This window comes from Lutjanus erythropterus, chromosome 16 (assembly GCF_056507025.1).
Source record: "Lutjanus erythropterus isolate fLutEry1 chromosome 16, fLutEry1.hap2, whole genome shotgun sequence".
Lineage (NCBI taxonomy): Eukaryota > Metazoa > Chordata > Actinopteri > Lutjaniformes > Lutjanidae > Lutjanus > Lutjanus erythropterus.
In genome coordinates, this window is record NC_139332.1 from 33,154,379 (window position 1) to 33,173,533 (window position 19,155).

Below are 19,155 nucleotides of genomic sequence, written 5' to 3' on the forward strand. Positions count from 1 at the left end.
GTTGCACTATGAAATGATTACATAAGCTAGAAAGTGGTTTAATGCTAACATCAGCTGTTGTCTCGTGGTGCTTATCAAATACGTAATTTTATCTTCAAATATGGCCGCTTGTCCTTTCACATTTTCACTACTCATTGTCTGTTCGGTTGCCGATCAGTCAGGAGGCAGAGAAACATTTGTCAGATTCTCAGCGATTATTCTTGACTTGCAACCAGCAGCATTTGAGCTTCCAACCCTGAGTGTTATGTTAGAGAAAAATGGCCACCATGTGAATATGATGAATGGATTCCTTAGGTCTTCTAGTGTGGTTTCATATGATGTCAGTATCTTCACTCTATCTGAAGCCTCTGAAAGAGAGTAATGGTGGCTGTGGATGCTGAGTTGAAGAGGTTTGTTCATGTTGGCTTTGTTTCACTTTGTGTCTCTCCAGCTTTCTCTCCTCTGTTCCTCTTCCTCTGTCATGCAAGTCTTCCTCCCTTCTGTCATTTCCTGTGCTGGACAGCCATGCTATTTCATTTCCCTCTCCCCTTACACGTTCACCCCACTATTTTCTTATTATTTTGTTATTTTTCCGGTTTGTCTTTTCTACCGTTTTTTCCTTTTGTCTCGGCGAGGCAACCTGGAGAACTTCATTAGCCCATTCTTCTCTGTCAGGCAGGAAACCACATCCATCTTTCTGTGGAAGAGGCAGGGGTTATGACTCACACACAGGCTACACGTGCACCCACACACACACACATACACACACACACATAATACACTCTCCATCCATCTTTCCCTCGCTACTCAGCACATTTCATTTTCCCCCCAGAAGCTGCCAAAATCTGCCCACTACCTTTAAAATTCGATATGTCATTGGCTTCGCTCTGAAATTATCTAATGAAAAAAAAAACTTTCCTCTTTTCCTATGTTAAAGTTTTCTTGGGCCAGAGACAAGCTCACAGTTTGTCTGATATAATATCCTGCACATGTCCTGGCCGTCTTTTCTCCCTCCAACAGTCGCAGTTTACAGTTTGGCGCTGGGCTCGGCCTGGAAACTGACATGAGCACAGAAAGTTATCCAGATTTTTTATATCTTTCTCTTTTTTCCTGCATCTGAGCTTCTTTGTTTCTGTGTCTCCTGTTCTCTCCTCTTTTTTTGTTATTTTGTCTTCTCTTTTTCTTTCATTCTCACTCTGATCCCACCCGTCACAGTGCCCTCTTCAACCCGCGCTTTTTTCTCTCCGACTCTCTGACATTTTGCCCGTCATCTTGCCGTCTGCCCCTCTCTCTTCATCTTTTCGTCTGCATTTCTCTGCGTCTGCCTTTTTGTTTCTTTTGTGTTAGTCTTGATGTCGGCCAGCTCCAGCTGTACTCAAACACCAGTCGGTCATTGCTTCCAGACGAAGCAGCTCACTCCAATCATCGTCTAGCATCCGCAGGGCCTCGACTCCAGCTGCACAACCTCAGGTCAAACAGTGTAGTCGAGCAGAATAACGTAATAATAAGAACTTTGCATGATTTAGATTAGCGTCGTGCCAGGTCGTTATTGGACCAAGGTGTGTTTTCCCACTGTATGGCAGTTTTTCATTGGCTCCTAGCTGTTTGGAGAGTTTCCCACCAAATCTGTGTTTGTGATCTTGTCTGGTATGACAGTTTTTGTTTTGGAAAGGAAACTCTGGATTTTTCTTGCAACAGGAACTTATTGCTTCCAGTGTAATAAACTACTGCAGATTATCTTTGCAGCTCTTATCTAAACTCATTAAAAGTGGTATTATGTGTCTGAAAACTGTGCATCAAACTTGATACAGCAAGTATCAAGTGTGAAAACTATTGTCAACATAACTCTTTCCCAATACGGATTCTGGTAACTGAACTTTGCATATCAGCCAATACCAAGTACACGACAGATACCGGTGCATAAAAAAAACTATTAATCGAGTTGTTTTGTCTATAAAATGTCAAAAACCCCAATGACTAAAGAAAATTTTCACATTTAAGAAGGTGGAGTCAAAAAATTTGACTTTTTTTTTACTCCAAAACTGACTCAAACCAGTTAATCATTCAATCAATCACAGTCGTTTACGACTAACAAACTCTCCTGATTTTTCTGAGCCTCTACCTTCTACCCTCTCCCAGTTTCCTCCGGGTTTCACAGTTCCTCCTGTATTTCTCCCAATTTATGACAAATTTTCTCACTTTTTTTCCTTTCTGTTATTACACCTTGTTTCTGGCACTGTACAACATGAATAAGTCGTACTAAGAAAGCTTCCTGCGTCTGCTGTATCTAGTTCTCATTAATAGATTCATGCTCGCGCCTCGTCTTCCTCAGTGAGTGAGAGACGGAGAGAGAAATAGAAAGTACAAAGAGAAAGAAATACACAAACAAATTTCAGATATTCGTCCTGGAAGGAAGAATTCCTGTTTCTTATGGAAGGCTTTAAAGCAAGGTGACACATGTTTTCTAAGAGCAGTCGAACTAACAAGACAACATTTGTAAAATATTCATTTTCTCTGTTAATGTGACGAGGTAAGGCTAAATGCTATGGTCCCATTTTCAAGTTGATAATTTTCAGTTAAAGGTCATCTGTGTGTAATTAATTTGGTATTTTCCTTATTTAAAAAAAAGTAATCAGAAAACAAAGTCTGTGATTTTTCACATAATCACCTTTGAAGCTGCGTCTCCGTTTGTGTGTGTTGGACAGTTTTGATATTTTTTTCCCCAACTGATTCTTTATAAAGTCATCGGACCAAGTGCCAGTTAAACATTAGGTCTACTCCTCGACCATGGCTCATTTTGTTTTGGTGTGTTGTTTTTCCTTTTTCAGGTTCTGACAGTAGTCTGGCAGAACTTCCTGTAACTTGTCTGGAAGTCTGAAAAATCCCCCCAAAATGTTTCCACACTAGAAACGAACCAAAACATGTTTCGATTTGATTTGGACCGAGACCACTTATTTCCGCTTCGGCTGTTTGATCTGGGGGAAGTTTCACATCTGTAATTTTGGTTGGCATCAAACTGAAAAGTCCCAAAGTGCAGACCAAAACAAGATAAGTGTGAAAGGGTCCCTAGAGGCTCAAATGTCTAGAGGAGACGACCCCCAGACCTCCCTATTTTTGACGTCTCAAGGTTGGCAAGTGTAACCACCAACCCTGTATGCGTGTAATCTGAGGGCTGTCAGTGTAGTGTGGCCTGGCTGCGGTTTTAAAAAACTGGCACATGTTTCGGGTCTAATAAATAACGTGATTGGATTGGTGCATGAACTTTTGTACTTACTGACATCTGATCCAGCCTGTTAGACATTTTTATTAGAGAGGAAAAGTTCCTTCCCCTCCGATGTGCCCGATGGGACCTTGCTTCAGTCTATGGTGACTGACAAATAACTTTGACAAATTACACGTATGATTTTTGTCAATTTAAAAGATAATTTTACAAGTCAAGAAAGCTGCACTCTGTTCATCTCTTGTCATGTACAGTATAACCAACATCACTGTCCCTTGTAATGTTATCGTACCTGGCGTGTAGCGTCTCTTGGTCCTTTTATCAGCTGGGAGGTGAAAGAATGACCCCCTGTTTTGTGACTACATTGTGGTATGACAACACACAGGCATCATGGCTTCAGTGGCTAACGTTAGCTTTAGGAGGGTTAGCTAGTTATGTATCTTCGCTGTAGTTTGATAACAAATGGTGACTTTCTTTTCTTTTAAGTTATATTTTAATTGACAAACATCCCACGTGTGATTTATGTCACAATTCTCTCAGACTACCATATATTATTTTTAATAATATAGTTAGGTCCGATAGTGGTCCATTGGAAGAGGAGGGACTTTGGCTCTTTATACTGACTGGTATCAAGACAATCATTATTTACACTGTGTGCATTAAAGCCACTCTAGTTTTTGACAAATTTCAGCTGCATTCAGGAGCTCTAAAGATCCTCCAGCAAATCAGTCACACATTCTCAGTGTATAAGACTCTGTATGCCCTTGCTGTGCGTTGCACCAGGAACAGTGTGTTCTCTAAACATTCACACATTACTTGTCGTGTGACTGCAGCAGTGAGCCTCCTGCTCTCCTCCTCCTCCTCCTCCCCGGGGTGACCACCAGGGGGCAGTGTGATGCAGAGCAGCAGGCAGTGACCCTTTCGGCTCTCAGGAACGCCGCCTCGCCTGAAGGCTCTTGCACATCAGCCTCACTGTAGTGTCAAGCAGACAAGGTCAAGCACACAGAGCGTTGAAAAATGAATTAATCTCCCACTCGCTTTCTGTCTGTCTCTCTTCCTCTGTCCTGACTCTCTCTGTACATTGAGGGGTGAGATTCAGTCGGCATTCGCCAAGCTCACACAGAATCCATGGGAACAAGATTATAAGAAGGCACGGGGATCTTGAGTGTATGATAGCACTCATAGGTTGAGATTTTCCATACGCACATAATTCTGACCTTTAACTCCTCTCAGCAGGTATACGGGAAAAATGTAAATATGCAGCACAGTGCTTTTAATGTATTTGAGCTGTGGACAGAGTAAGAGGAGAGAGAAACAAGAGAAAAGTGCATCAAGAAAAAGTGTGGACTGCAGACTGCACCACCATGCGCCCAACCCACTTCTTTTAAAGGGACATTTCACCCCCAAAACTACCCCCTGTAGTGGAGTTTTTCCTACTGCAGTATGTTTGAATTGAAATATCAACTGCGTGTCTCCAAAATGACTCACCCCACCTTTAAGTGCAACAAGCTAAAGAATTACATCGGTTGAATCTGTTGCTATCATTGTGCCGCTAACTGAGATCTGAATTGAAAGGATATAATGTGATATGCACTGTGTATTTGTCTTGGCTGTTTGTTGTGTTTCTGCATGTTTGTGGAAAGTTTATTTATTCTTTGTTTAATCTGTGTGTAATCTTTTCGACAGAGCTACCCAGGGACACAAAATGAATTTCAGTGTATACTGACAATAAAGTTGAATTGTATTGTGTTGCATCATATCATATTTCATCTAGGGTTAGGTACTGTTCACATTTGAAACAAAGACAAGTACTGATACTGGTCATTGGAATTCAGTACCAGTATTGAAGGATACCTTTTTGTGGTGCTTTACTCTCACGGTAACAACAAAAAAAATTCATTTCAGTCGTAAAAAATAAGTCCAAACTTCTCAGTTTCAACATTGGTATTCAAATTCAGATTGACAAAACAGTTTGTTTTTTATTTTAAATATTTTACACACTGTATAAAATAAACTTTCTCCTCCTTCACTCCTAAACCTGTGAGTTCAGCTGCCAACAGCAACTTAATCAACAAGCTAATTAATCACCTGAAGGTGCCGATGAAGTTGTCGATGCCTCACTTAAAGTTTTGTCATCCACGGAGTGTTAACTTGCACTGTTTAGGTGCTAAGTGGGCTAACGTTAGCTGCTGGGGGGGACTTGGATTTCAGGCTATGAAAAATGGTACACTTTTTAGCTTTTATATACACTGTATTTTGTCATCTTTGCATTCACGTTACACTTATTGCTGCAGAAAATTGTAACCGCACTTGCGACTAGGGCTGAACAATTTTTAAGTAATATCTAATTGCAGTTATTTTGCAATTGCAATATGATTTGTGATATTAGAGGAAAGGATAATTTCTACATCATTTGTTGCATTTTCATTTAAAAACACATTACAATGATTACGGTCTGTTATTTTCGTTCAGGGATCTGTACTAAACAAAGATTTATACTCTAATACTCTCTCAGGTACTGAAATTTGGTTGATTGATTTAATGTGAATCAGTACTCTGTAGTACTGCTGTAATTTGGTTGGTACCCTTTAAAAGTATAGAGTTTGATGCCGAATCTGATTGCATCACATCAAGGAGTGACCTTTACTCCAGAAATAATTGATTGCCACAAAACTAAAACTGTTGTGACTGTTTCACAGCGCAGATTCTATATTGTACTGTAAGTGATAAACTTTAAATCGGTCGAACATGTCAGCATTTTGCAAGTGATCCTCTTACAGTTGTCTTGCTTACAGTAAATAATATAGCCAGATTTTTTTTTTTGTTTTCTGTCCTCTTCAGCAACTGATACCCTTTGTGGAGGATGACAGCTCAAAACACGAGGATCGCTCAGCTGCCCAGAGCCGCCCCGCCACGGAGGAGAGGAGAGAAATCCTGGAGGTCAACAAGGTATTGTGTTCTGTATCTCAATAGCACAACACTGTTAGGGTTACAGGTTTGATTCCCTGGCGGCGATAATGAGATGAGAAGGTGGGGCTGATAAAAGAAAAACGAGAAATAGGTTCACAAACTGATATCATGAAATTTTATCACGGCTTAACGTGATGTTATTTCAGATTCAGGGGCTTCCAGACATTTCAAATCACATCTATCTGACCTGGAGGGAAAACAGTATCGTCTCAATGATAGGAATCAGTGATTATGTATGAATTTCATTACAGATAAGTAGTTTAATTCGCCATAATTAACCTGGAGCTTTAATAGCCAACTTTCCATTATTTGGACCGCAACCGTCTAGGTAGTAAAGACAAGGTTTGTACAAAACAAAATTAAGAGGCTACACTTGATAAACTTTATTGTCTGCTGATAGAGTTTGTGTGTTTAAAGGGGCCAAAGTGCTTCTGGGAAATGCTATTAACCAGTATGACATTTCAACACTGGAGACTGCTGTCATGTAGTTTGTCATTCCAAGCTCTGTTTAAAATTCTTGTTATAACTCTGGGACTTAAAAAAAAGTGTTTGGATGTACATGCCTGCAGATTCTGTGCTGGTGTGAGAGGGAATAACTTGTCAACAGTGTTTATTTGGAATCCAAGGACTTCATTCTGTCCAATGGAGGCTACAGAAGTAGTATTCACTCCTTGATACTGAAGCCTCTGAATATTTCACTTGAAACGCCTCCTCAATATAGAGATGTGCTGATCCACTTTTTTTTTCAGTTCTGATCTGATTCCAGTAACTGACTTTGGATATCTGCTCATACTCATACCCTGTAACATTACAAGTTGCTGTATTTCGAGACTAAAACATCTTTCAACTGAGGACACGTTGTGTTGATATTGAGCCAACTTTTATTAGCTTCAGGGATAGATGCTAATATTTTTAAGCACTGGCCACACCGGCTACCCAGGCCCTAAATCTGATGGCCAACTTTCTTTAACTGTGATACGTGTAGTAGGAAAAATTGAGATAAATTGTGATGTGATGTTTCCTAAAGGTGTTTGTTGTTTCTTCGGAGAACGAGTTGGACTATTTGAGGAAACTGGCGACACATGAGGGCTGAACAATTTTGAAAAAATAACAAATTTCAGTTACTTTGACTGCTGTTGCAATTTCTGCAGCACAGAATTTAATTTAAAATGGTAGTTTGACACACATTTTGCATTTAACACGGATTGTGCCTCCTGTGATTTGAAAATTGCTGTTGTCCATATTGCCCTTAGATGTGTCATATTGAAGTTGAAGATTGTAGCATGTATGATGGTATCCTGGTTCGGACACGGTCTTTCTGTGTGGAGTTTTTAATGTTGTACCTGAGCCTGCAGTAGTCACTACCAGGCCTGGACGATATAGCTGAAAAGTTTCTGTAGATATCGATAATTATTGATCACGTAGCCCGTGACTGATGTCATGTTGTGTACGCCAAAGGATGGAAGTGGCTGCGGTGACAAAGTAAGTTGTTTTACCGGTTTTGGTTGGAAAGGTATTCCTGCAGTTTACACACAACGCAGTTCTGATAGTCGCTGATCCATCCGTCCGTCCATTTTCTTCTGCTTATCAGTGGTTGGGTTGTGGCGGCGGTAGGCTGAGCGTGACATCCCTCTTCTCTGCAACGCTTTACAGCTCCTCCACCTCAGCTGGTTCCGTTCGACATGAAGGAGGATCGTTTCTACTCTGAGCTCCTTCTGGAAGTCTGAGCCCCTCATCCTCTGATAGTTGTTGTCCAACTTAAAAAAAAGACAGCCACAAACCTGTTAAACGACTGGCTCGTTGACTGTCACTGTAGCACCTAGAGATATGATTGGCTGATTATGAGCCAGCGAGGGAGCACATGTGAGGTTTGCCTATTAAATAATTGCCTGTTCGTGTGTCACTCATAGCTTGCTCCATTCTCAAGGTAATGACGAGCAGTTTATGAGTCAGGGCGTGTTTGTTTCATGCCTTCATGGTGGTTTAGTGAAACTATCGAACGTTTTATCGAACTGCTTTGTTATTGCTATTGATGACGTGTCTATCGCTGAAAGATATTGCTGTTGTTTTATCGCTCAGGCCTAATCAGTACCCCTGACCAAGGTGGTGGCTTGCAACAGGACACTGTACAGCAGCTGTCCACTGCTCCTAGTGTAATGAATGTGGGTAAGATGAAGGAGAATCTCTGATTTACCGGTTCGCCTGTCTGCTGTAGGTCCCGGTCTTCTTCTATGGTCACAAGCCCTGCAAAGTAAAGTCATAGCTCATATCTATTTTATACCACTCACTGAAAATAGTAAGAATGAATGTCTTTGTGTTGCCAGTACACATAAAAGATTCAAAAAGTAGTAAGTGAGCTAATAATAAGTTGCCTTTATAGTATAAATACAGTACAATGCAAATGTCAACAGGAATGAACTGACCAGTGGCGACAAAGATTGAACAGGATTGCTGCTGATGGAGCTTTCAGTTTTAACAGAAGGAAAGACACAACTTGTCTTCATATCTTGTGAGTGAGGTGTTCACTTTTGGAGTGGTTTCAAGTGTCTGACATCAAACACACCTAAGAGCTTTGTCAAATGTATTCACTGTCAGATATGTTTTTACCCAGCTCTGATAGAGAGGCTGTTTTATGACACTCTGAAGCGCAGAGCAGAGAGCTTTTCCTCAGTCTGACACGCCGCGCTGTCAGTCAAAGTCTGAAAGTTTGTTGCAGAAAGATTTAATCCTGAGTCATGGCTTAGTTACACGCTGCAGGCGAGGGTCTTAGGACAGTTGAATGCTGCTCAGATTGTAAAGCTCTTCAAGGCAAATTTTGTGATATAAATAAACTTCATGTGACTTGACCTGCAGACAAATAAGAAACATTTGAACATGGAGATGCATACAAATGGTCTCTCAGGCATTAATTAAACATAATTCAGCATTAAAAAAAAGTTCTCATTGTGTTTGAAGCTGTGAAAGAAGTCGTCAGACTGTCCTAACTTACTTTTCCACCAGGTAGTGTTAACGAAATACATTGCATTTTCTGTGTCTGCTTCACAATAAAAGCCACCTTGTGTCTCGAATGCTTTTAATTTGAAGCAGCAGCAGCCTTAGGAAAAGTTTAGTTTTCATTATTTGTACCCAAACACAGCACCAATATGGCTGTTATAGATTAGATACATTTACAAACAGTTATGATTGATTACATGCATGCATAATCTCTCAAAAATCCCTTGTGTGGGTTATTTGAATCCAGCATGGTAATGGCGGACCCCGCCACTCACACCGAAAACTACAATACTGAGTGGTCATAACTGAAAGTAGATATGTGAGAGGCGATTACATTACATTTCTATTCCACTTAAGCCTGGTTTATACTTACTTATACTGCATTGAATCTATTCCAAAGATATGATGTAGCTGCTGGGGGTGGGAATATCTTGGTATCGAATCTCACAATTCTTATCGATGAATCTTGATGTATCAGTATTACAAGCTTTTAAGTCTGGGGCTTCCAGGTGGATTGTATCTGTCTGCAGCTGCTCACATTCAGCCATTCTCACCAAAACTCAAGAAGCAGCCTAGTTTAGAAGTAAACATGATGCACATGTCATGTCCTTATTTACAGAAAGATACAGAGACTGTACACCTTCTGAATTCAAGTTTCTCCTCCTCACCAAACTAAGACGAGCTTTATTGCCTTAACTCATGGTAAAACACGCTTCGTTCAAACTCGGTGAAAGATCAAATTAAAACTCACCAACAAAAATCGTTGCTAGTCTTTCCACTCTCCTAACAATCACCAGCTCTGGTTTGGTCGAAATTAATCCTTAATTCGCTGCATTAGATGTGAAACTAGTCCGTTTTCCTCTCACTCGTCCTCCAGCTCAGTGCACTCGTTGCCGGCTGAGTGGGTGTGTACTGTGCAGCTGAATGGCTTTGCAGACCATTAAATTAGCAAATTGAGATGGCAAATGGACTCGAATTTGGACTCAGTCCATCGTCGATTAACAATATATTCATCCAATTGCCCAATCCTACTACAAACTATAAATCTTATGTCTTAAGGTGTCTTTTTTTTCATCAAAGGAACATCAAGATGACATTAAAGCGCTGTGTGCAAATATCAGCCTTGGGTCGATGAAACCCAGATCCTGCACAGATGCAGGTAAACAGCCCACAGTCACACACAATACCTTGCAGAAATTCACGCGAGTACAGTAGTTATGGACAGTGGAGCACGGCAAAGGTGCATGTAAAACACATCATGCATTATTTAGGAGGCCTTTTTAGTTTGTCATGGCTTTGTTTTTGTTTGTATATACTGTATATGCGAGTGTGTATATTGAGTGAGAAAGAGCTTTTGTTCTTTCTTCAGAGAGACAAGATTGTGTTTGCTTTCACACACGCTTTCAGTGTGTGCGCGTGCTGGCTGAAGTCCTCCTCCGTTTCTTCTCTTTGTATGTGCATTGTGCTGGCTCTGTACAGATTGTGCATGCCAAGCCGTCTGAGTGTGCTGCAATGATAATGGTCCAAGGTCAGGAGAGTCAGCAGTAGAGATGAGAATTGGTTATTTTTAAGAGCTCAGCACAGCTCCCCTGGCTGCTTTTAAATGTTAACACTACAGTGAAACATTGCAGTGAACCCTGCGCTCAGCTGCACTCAGCCCCGTCCAGAACAAACAGCATCTCCTTTTCACACAAAGCCTCCATACCCACAAAAGAGAATGGTGAAAGCCTGCTGATATTGTAGCAGATAAATAACCAAGTGCTTAGTCCAAATCTTTGGATGCAATACTGGACTAAAATAGAGAAATTTGTTCCAGCGATTCTCAGTTTTTTGTTTGTGAGTTTCAGTGACAGGACATAAAATACTGGAGTTGAAAGTGAGAGTAATTTTGTCCTATTAGAGACCTGTGTATGGATGTGATAAATAACCTTGTTTATGATGTGACCTTCCCCCTATGCACAGCATTAGCATGCAAATTGAGTTCCGTCAAACGGTCCAAGTATATAGAGATTGAGAAGACAAGCCACCGTAATACGCTCAGGGCAAGCTTTCACACATTCTGCAATCCTTAACACATAGCAACCTTATTATGCAACATATATAACAACAGCTCATTAAACTGTACACTGTGTACAGCAGAAAGACATATTTCACTGATTTTGAAGTGAAATATACCGTACACTTCATGCTTGGAATAAAAGGATGTGTAGATAGAGTTTTAACCACATATTTGTGGTCTTACATAAAATACTTCTAGTCTACTTCTCTTGTTCTACATCCTTGTGGTTACTCTTTATTTAATAAGTAACCTCATTAGAGGATAATTTCAGTTTTTGTTCATTGTTACCTTAAAGGTACCCTGCAGAGTTTTCTTGTAAATAAACAAGTTATGTTTACATTCAGGAAAAACAGAAACACATTGTGTGTATCCTTGAGGCCTAACAGAAGTGTTGAATGCATTTCCTTTCTCCTAACACATTTGCAAAGCTGATTTTTCTTAAAAGTTTGAAACCTGAATTATTTATATGCATGTTTCCTAGCTTGAAGTCTTCCTCTTCTCTGCCTTTGTTGTGTGCTGCATCTCTTGCCCAGCACAGTGGAATATTGTAAAACTGATGCCAAGAGAGTTTCATAAAAGGAAAAATTAAGTCTGCACTCCAGATAATCCTCCCATGAACACAAACTAATATACCACCTTGTGATGGGTCGGGCTGAAGAAGGCATAAACAGCTTCCTTGTCTGTCACTTTCCTTTTTCTCTTTGTTTTCTGTTCTCTGTTCCTCTTTACATCTGCGTCTGTGATCCTAAACATTTATGACTGTGTAACTTTTACAAGCAGTACAGCCAGAACACAAGAGCACACCTCTAGGGAATGAATTAAACTTTGTCTTTATCTGCTCTCACATAAGCTGCAAACGTTAGCATGTCCAGTTAACTAACACTAGCTTACGACCTGCAGTAACGTCTCCTCCACCCAAACTTCTGTTAAATACCATTAAGGCTGCAATGATTAATCCATTATTAAATTAATCGCCAACTATTTTGATAATTTATTAATGGGTTTGAGTAATTTTCTAAGAAAAAAGTCTAAATTCTCTGATTCCAGCTTCTTAAATGTGAATAGCTTCTGTTTTCTTTACTCCTCTGTGACAGTAATCTAAATATATTTGAGCTGAGATTAAATCAAGACATTTGAGGACGTCATCTTGGGCTTTGGGAAACACTGATCGGCAGTTTTTCACAATTTTCTGACATTTTGAAACAAATAATGATTAATTGAGTAAATAATCAACGGCTTAATTGACTATGAAAATAATCGTTAGTTGCAGCCCTTGATACCCCTGCATTTGCCAGACTCGTGACTTGTTCCCAGGAGTTACACTGGGATTTCTTATGTAGGGAGTTTGAGGAAAAGGATGTAATCTGGTGCAGAGTCAATGTATCTTTCTGGCTCGCTCTCTAAGGTCTTAGGTCTAGGTCCTGGCTCCTGGGGTGACCGTGGTCTGGCTGGATGACTGTCTCAAGGTCCGCTGCACTTAATCTAGTCCCTGTGCTTCTTTTTCCCCACACCAATGAGTGGATTTCTGTTGTCAATCACATGCATATATGTGTCAGATTTCACCATCTGATTAGTGTTAGCTGGGATGTAGCTTTAGCCTCAGTCTTTTAGCCATGGCGTTAAATCATGTATGCAGCCATTACGTTTTAAAACCTGTCAGATGGAAACATTAAAAAATCAGCTGGAGACAGACCTCTCAGCTGAGTCAAGGAGTACAGAGTTTAAGTATTATCGTTAGCTTACTTTAGCAAGTCGCACTCCTGAAAACCGCCAGCGAGAGTCATGATTTTAACCGACAAAATGCGTGGTCATCTGCCAAAAATGAGAAGCTGCTTTTGTTTACTTCTCTGCAGAATGACAATTTGGATGTTAAATCTGCCAACGCTAACATTGTAAACTATATGTGTGCAGTGCGAGAAAGGAAAGCTTGACAGGCGTAGCAGCAGTAACTAAGGAGGGTGGGGCTTAGTGAAGGTTCAGCTGCTGGTGTGTGAAACCCTGTATGCTATTTAGTTCCCAGTATTTCCTGATCTTCATTTTATTTTATTTTTGGCTTAGTCAGTATTTTTCATCATCTGTCTATTTTGTGCCAGATAATCTATACCCATTTAGGATTGGCTCATTAATTTTGTGGCCAAATGGGGTTTAAACAGCCAAATTATCAGCACACTACTGATGTTTTATTACCTTGTTCATCCACAACAGCCCTTTATATTTCATTCATTTATAGCAATTGACCTCTTTCCAGTCTGAACGATTTGACTTTTGATATCAAAACACAAACCACCCAATCCTTCTGTGCCTTGTTTTGGAGGTTGATCAGTGTTGTCCAGCAGTGTAACTTCCCAAAAGTATATTTTCTTATTGAGCACATTTTCTCTCCCCATCAGTGTTCATTTTGTTCATGTCTTCCAGCCGTACCCAGAGGCAAAATCCTGAACTTATTAGCACCACAGCTTTTCAGCCTGTCCCTTGGATATCCAGTGCATGCCTCATATGTTTGCAGCATATTTAGCTGTGATTTTTTTTTTTTTTTTGCCCAGGCCGCCCAGCTGCACATTAAGGCGGCTGTAAGGACGGCAAGCTTTGGGGAGTTAAAGCGGTTAGTCTGATCAGCAGAGTAGAGATGCAGCGGGAACAGGGGAAGCAGATGTTTGTGGCCCTGACTACATCTGCTGCAGTCACTCCAGCCAGCCAGCCAGCCAGCCAGCCAGATAGACAGACAGGCAGACAGACAGACAGACAGACAGACACAGACAGACAGACAGAGACAGACAGACAGACAGACAGACAGACAGGGCTGTTCTGGACGAGAGAGAGAGGGATGATTGGGAGGAGGGTGAGGAGGGAGAAGGGGGTAGAAAGAGAGCTAAATGGCAGAGAGATGTTATCTTGAAAAGGTTGATGGAGTAGTAGATGAAAGATTTGTGATGGAGGGGGGAAAAAAAGAACAGAGATAGGGAAAGAAAGCTTCTCTTGAGTAAAAAGGAGAGAGGGAAATGGACTGTTCAGGTGGGGAAAGGTGTTTGAAGATGGATGGATGACCAGACAGATAGCTGTGTTGTCAGAGAGAGTAGATGTGTGAAGTGGAGGGTGAAGGACGAAGGGACACTGAGAGAAACAAACAGAAAATGCCAGAAAAAACAACAAAAGAAAAAAACGTTTTGCGTGGTGTTTTTGAAAAGAATGAAACTGTGTATGGGCCATCCTTCAAACTGGGTTCATAGTCAGTGTGGTAAACATCTTAAAATAAAAGTGTCTTAACCCCCAAACTTCATATCAGTTTTGGAATATTTTTTACTCTGAAAATTTGCCAGTACTGAAACACAATAATAAATATCAGAAGAAGACAGCTTATATTAACCTATTATGATTTTGTTCACATCTACATTGTAAAAATATTCTTTTTAATAAAAGAAAATAAGTTTTGTTACAGGTTAAGTAATAAGAATTGTAATTTTAAAAGATTTAGAAGGGTAATTTTTGAGGTTCATTGTATTTTGACTCCATCTGTTCTTTGTAAAGGCTTTATAAAGTTGGTCATACCTTTTTTTTTTGAGTAAAATGTCAAAGAATCTCTGATTTCAGTTTCTCAGATGTGAATATTTTCTACTTTGTTTAGTCCCCTTTGACAGGAAACTGAATATCTTTGAGTTGTGGACAAAACAAGACATTTAAGGACGTCATCTTGTTCTTTGTGAAACGCTGATCAACATTTTTCACCATTTTCTGATTTCTTTTTCCAACCTTTATGGACCAGTCAACTAATCAATTAATTTAGAAAATAACTGTCTGATTAGTCAGTAATGAAAATAATCAGTTGCTGATTCCAGTTGGTTAAAAAAGTGTATTATTTTGTCAGAAAGTAGATCAAGTAAACATAATTTGAAGAAATTTTTAAGAAAATGTTTTTGGGCTGTTACCTAAAGCAACAGGGTACCTTAATGGTAAAGAATGAAAAAAAGTTTTGTTCAGAGTTTGAATAACGTTTATTACAATAATAATAGAAATGGAAAATATTTACTTGCCTCACCAGTTTAAAATTTATGCTATTTGTAATTGAAAATGATTAAAAAGGAACTCTTACCATAAGTTTGTGTGGCTGAATGTTACCTCCAGGCATCATTGTGCCTGTAGGAATGAATGTTTTAAAGAGTGTAGATATATTTCAGCAAACTTCACATCAACAATCTGTCAAACCAAACTATCATAATCCTCCTCAAAACAAGACAATATGAGTCACATTTTGGTGTTTGATCATTTGTGTTACAGTGATGTGCTTCTTTTATGTTTTCTGGTGTGACAGTATACTGCAGTGTATTCTGTTTGTTTTTGGTTTGCTTCAGTTTTTTTCTAATTAATTTCTAAACTTGCTCTGTGCCAGAAAACACCCATGTTCCAGACAAGAATTCACAACTTCAGACAATTTAAAAATGTATGAAAGCTTTCAAAATCTAAAACTAACACTGCCTACTGATAACTAGGGATGCGCGTGATTAGTCGACTATACGATTAAACGTCCCCACCCTCGCTAGTCGGCACTAGGAATACAAGTCGTTTAAACTATTTCTCAATATTTCATTCACGCATGGTGCCAGTTATCTGTTGCCTCTAAGATTTTATGCAGCCGCCCGCCACTAGTCAGGGTTGCGCCCCTGTCAGACAGCAGCCCCTCTCGCCCAGTGTGTATAACCCGATGGCCCGGGTCAGACAGATGACAGCTCGTAAAACCAGTGTGGTTTAATCTAGAAAATGGAAATAATGTTGAATGTAGACTGCCACAGAATAAACTGTTATTTATATTCACTCGACCGGAGAAACGTGACCACATTAAGCACAGACACGGACACAAACCTGCAAGCAGAGCAGCTGCTAGCACTGCTAACGTTAGCCACACTATGTAGCAGGCTGGCAGCTAACGTCAGCTCTGTGTCCTTTACCTGCAAACACTGTGATCCTCTTCGGTCTAAAAAGGTGAAGCATTTAGTGAGTTGTTGTCATGTTTTGTACATTAATGTGTAAGGTTTATATTGCGTAGCACAAAGTAGCGTGCATTTTAGCAGCATTTAAGGTACAATTTGGCGACTGTAATTAACTGCTTCAAATGACTCTTAGTACACAGTATTTTTTCAGACTGTTTAACATTATAATTTAACAAAATCTGCTACATTTTAACTGTTTTTTGAGTGTTTTCTTAGTGTTAGACTGGTCGACTAGTCTAATAATAATGCGCTATTAATATGATCTTTGTTTTAAAATTTTTAAAGTTTTTCTATGAAAATGTTGGTCCTTGAAAGTTACGTCCCAGATTTACTTCATCATGGTTTAATCAGGCATAAAAAGGGTTAACTATACCCTAAGGACTTCAGTCTCACTTCCTGGTATAAAAAAGGCGGGAATACTGCTAAACTTTCTATTTTTCAACACATTCTGTGAATAATATTGCTGTCCGATGTCTCTCAACCATAACAAGTCAACTCTATAGCCCTTCTAAATCAAAGTTTAAAAAGAATTATGGTTTAAAAACTTTAAACAGCTTCAGAAAATAACATGGCTCTGCTCTGTGATTATGCTGTTCAATGAAAAAATTTAACATTTTGGCAACTTTGACGTCAGATTTTCCATCTGTATTTGATAAAAAATTAAATCACTAGAAGGTTGGCCTGCTACAAGGTTTAATAGCCAAGAGTTTAATCTTATAAAATATGTTTTTTCCAGCATAACTGAAGAGTAAAACTCAAACTCCCATCAAAATAGAAGTTTGTCCCAGTTCTCAAGAATGAGTGACATATTAAGCTTACTGCTATCTCAAATGTTATTTTGGATTTCAATACATAATAGACTTAAAACCTTTTTGAATGTTCTTTGCGGTTGTGGGAGAGCAGTTTGCACCGGTTTGGTAGAACGGCCCGTGCCGTGTGACGGTAGCAGAGATTCAGGGGGCCTCTCGGTGTACAGACAGGTAAAAGATTGATGAAAGAATGGATTGATAGATGTGTAGACAGCTGCGGATTGTCAGAGTTAAGCCGCTCCCATTCAGATAGGGTCTTCAAAAGGAATAACAGAAGACTGATGAAATTCAGCTGCAGCGGGGAAAATAGGATGCCTTCTGTAACAGGATGCCGAGAGAGAGAGAGAGAGAAGATTGATGCATAAGTGAAAAGATAAGTCCAAGCATGCTTCAAACTCTCCAGCTGATATGTCACACTGGTTTAGGATTGCTGGGCTCATATTTCCCCTTAGAAAAGCCGAAAGTAGATTTTTCTTTTTTTTAAAAAAAACAAGATGACTTCTATCAAAATTTAAATTCACTCACTGCTGTAAATAATGAACAATGATATAATGCATCTTCATGGGAAGGAGTGATAGGCAGAGTGATAGGACGGCGGGGTAATAGGATTCTAAATCTACGGATGGGGATTTTGGTACACTCTGTTCTGAGTGAAATAACCTTGGAACAGACACCACCCTTGTTACCATTTGACAGAAGACAGAGATCTGAGGAGAGCCATTGAAGTGTGTGTTCTGTGCTACACAAGAGGGAATAATGTAAAGTAGAAGCGTTGGCTCAGACCGAAATGTCCATGCTGTCCAATCCCTGCTTAATCCCTTCCCACAACCCTGTCCCGAGCCCTGCTTCCGCCATAGACTGCAGAAAAATATTGACATAGCATCTTTGATGTCACCCAGGGACATTTTGAAGCCTGATATTTGGTTTATTGCTCCCTATCGTGGCCATGAAATCCAAATTTGTGGAGCAGGGTGGAAGTGAAGCTGAGATTTTTAAGTGGCCACTATATGATACCTAGAGAGACATGTCAGTTAAAGCAAACATGCTTGAAAGCGTGCATGTGTTTAACTGTTAATAAAACCTTAATAAAGCAATAATCTTCTCACTAAGATACTAATTAGAACTAGAGCACCTGGAGGCTTTTCTGTAAGCCCATTTTGATTTTGATTATAACAGGTCAAAGTCTGTGCTTTAACTTACATATGAGCTGTTGGTATCTATGTAGAAATCTTTTGATTTCAATGATTCGAGCCTGATCCTGTTTCCTGTTGTTTGTGTTAATCCTGTAGTGGTGGGTGGATGTTTTTTGTTTTTTGGTGAGCATGTACTGTAATGTATATAGTACTGTGTTTGGTGTTTGCTGTTGCTACGGCTGCAGCTAACGGGGATCCTAATAAATAAAATAAAATGAAAAAATAATGCTTAAACAATTGGCTACACATCTGCACCATAGGTTCTCAGAAGATGTGCAGAAATAAGAACAAAATGAGCTCAAAGTACGGACAGGAGGCTCCGTCCACATCCATATGAGTATCTAACATAGAGCATAAATGAGCCTTAGCTTGTTGTGTAAAACTGACCAGTGATTACTGGAGAGTAATCAGGTATCTGACTGTTACCATTTCAGCTGTAACCAAAGATTATCTTCATTTTAGGGTAATGTGCTGATTGTTTTCTCAGTTAAGAAAATCTATTTGCTCCAACTAGGATTTGAAACCTCAAAGAAATTCAGAACACCGTCATAGAGGCCTAGAAAACTGAAAAAGACCTGAAAGAAAAGCTGATTTTAAAGTTGTGTAGTTTATTTTTTTGTTCTATGGATTATGTTTCCAGGTTGCATGCATTTTTCCTCATGTGGATTATTTGGATCATTTGGATGCAGATTGCATTTTAATACCAGTTGTAAATGCGGTCTATATGACAAATATCACCTACAAAAAAAAAACAGCTGGCAACGGACCTGGTTAAATGCCAATAACTGATATATTTGTTCAGTCGCCCAACCTTTTGGACTAGTTGAATGTGCACAAAAAACAGGTGGATGACATCCTGTTCTACAGTTTATTCTGAGACACCATCTAACTGCCTTTAAGTTAACTGCATTTTAACCCCTAAAAGAAGAGACCCTGACTTTGGTGGTAG

At 39.7% G+C, this 19,155-nt stretch overlaps 1 protein-coding gene across 1 annotated transcript in view; it reads left to right on the top strand.

Annotated features, from left to right (window-relative positions):
* med30 (mediator complex subunit 30) overlaps positions 1-19,155 on the top strand; it is a 54,636-nt gene that overhangs the window by 10,852 nt on the left and 24,629 nt on the right. Inside the window, exon 4 of the mRNA XM_084739808.1 lies at positions 6,041-6,148. Coding sequence (XP_084595934.1) covers positions 6,041-6,148 — 108 coding nt within the window. The remainder of the gene's footprint in view (positions 1-6,040; positions 6,149-19,155) is intronic.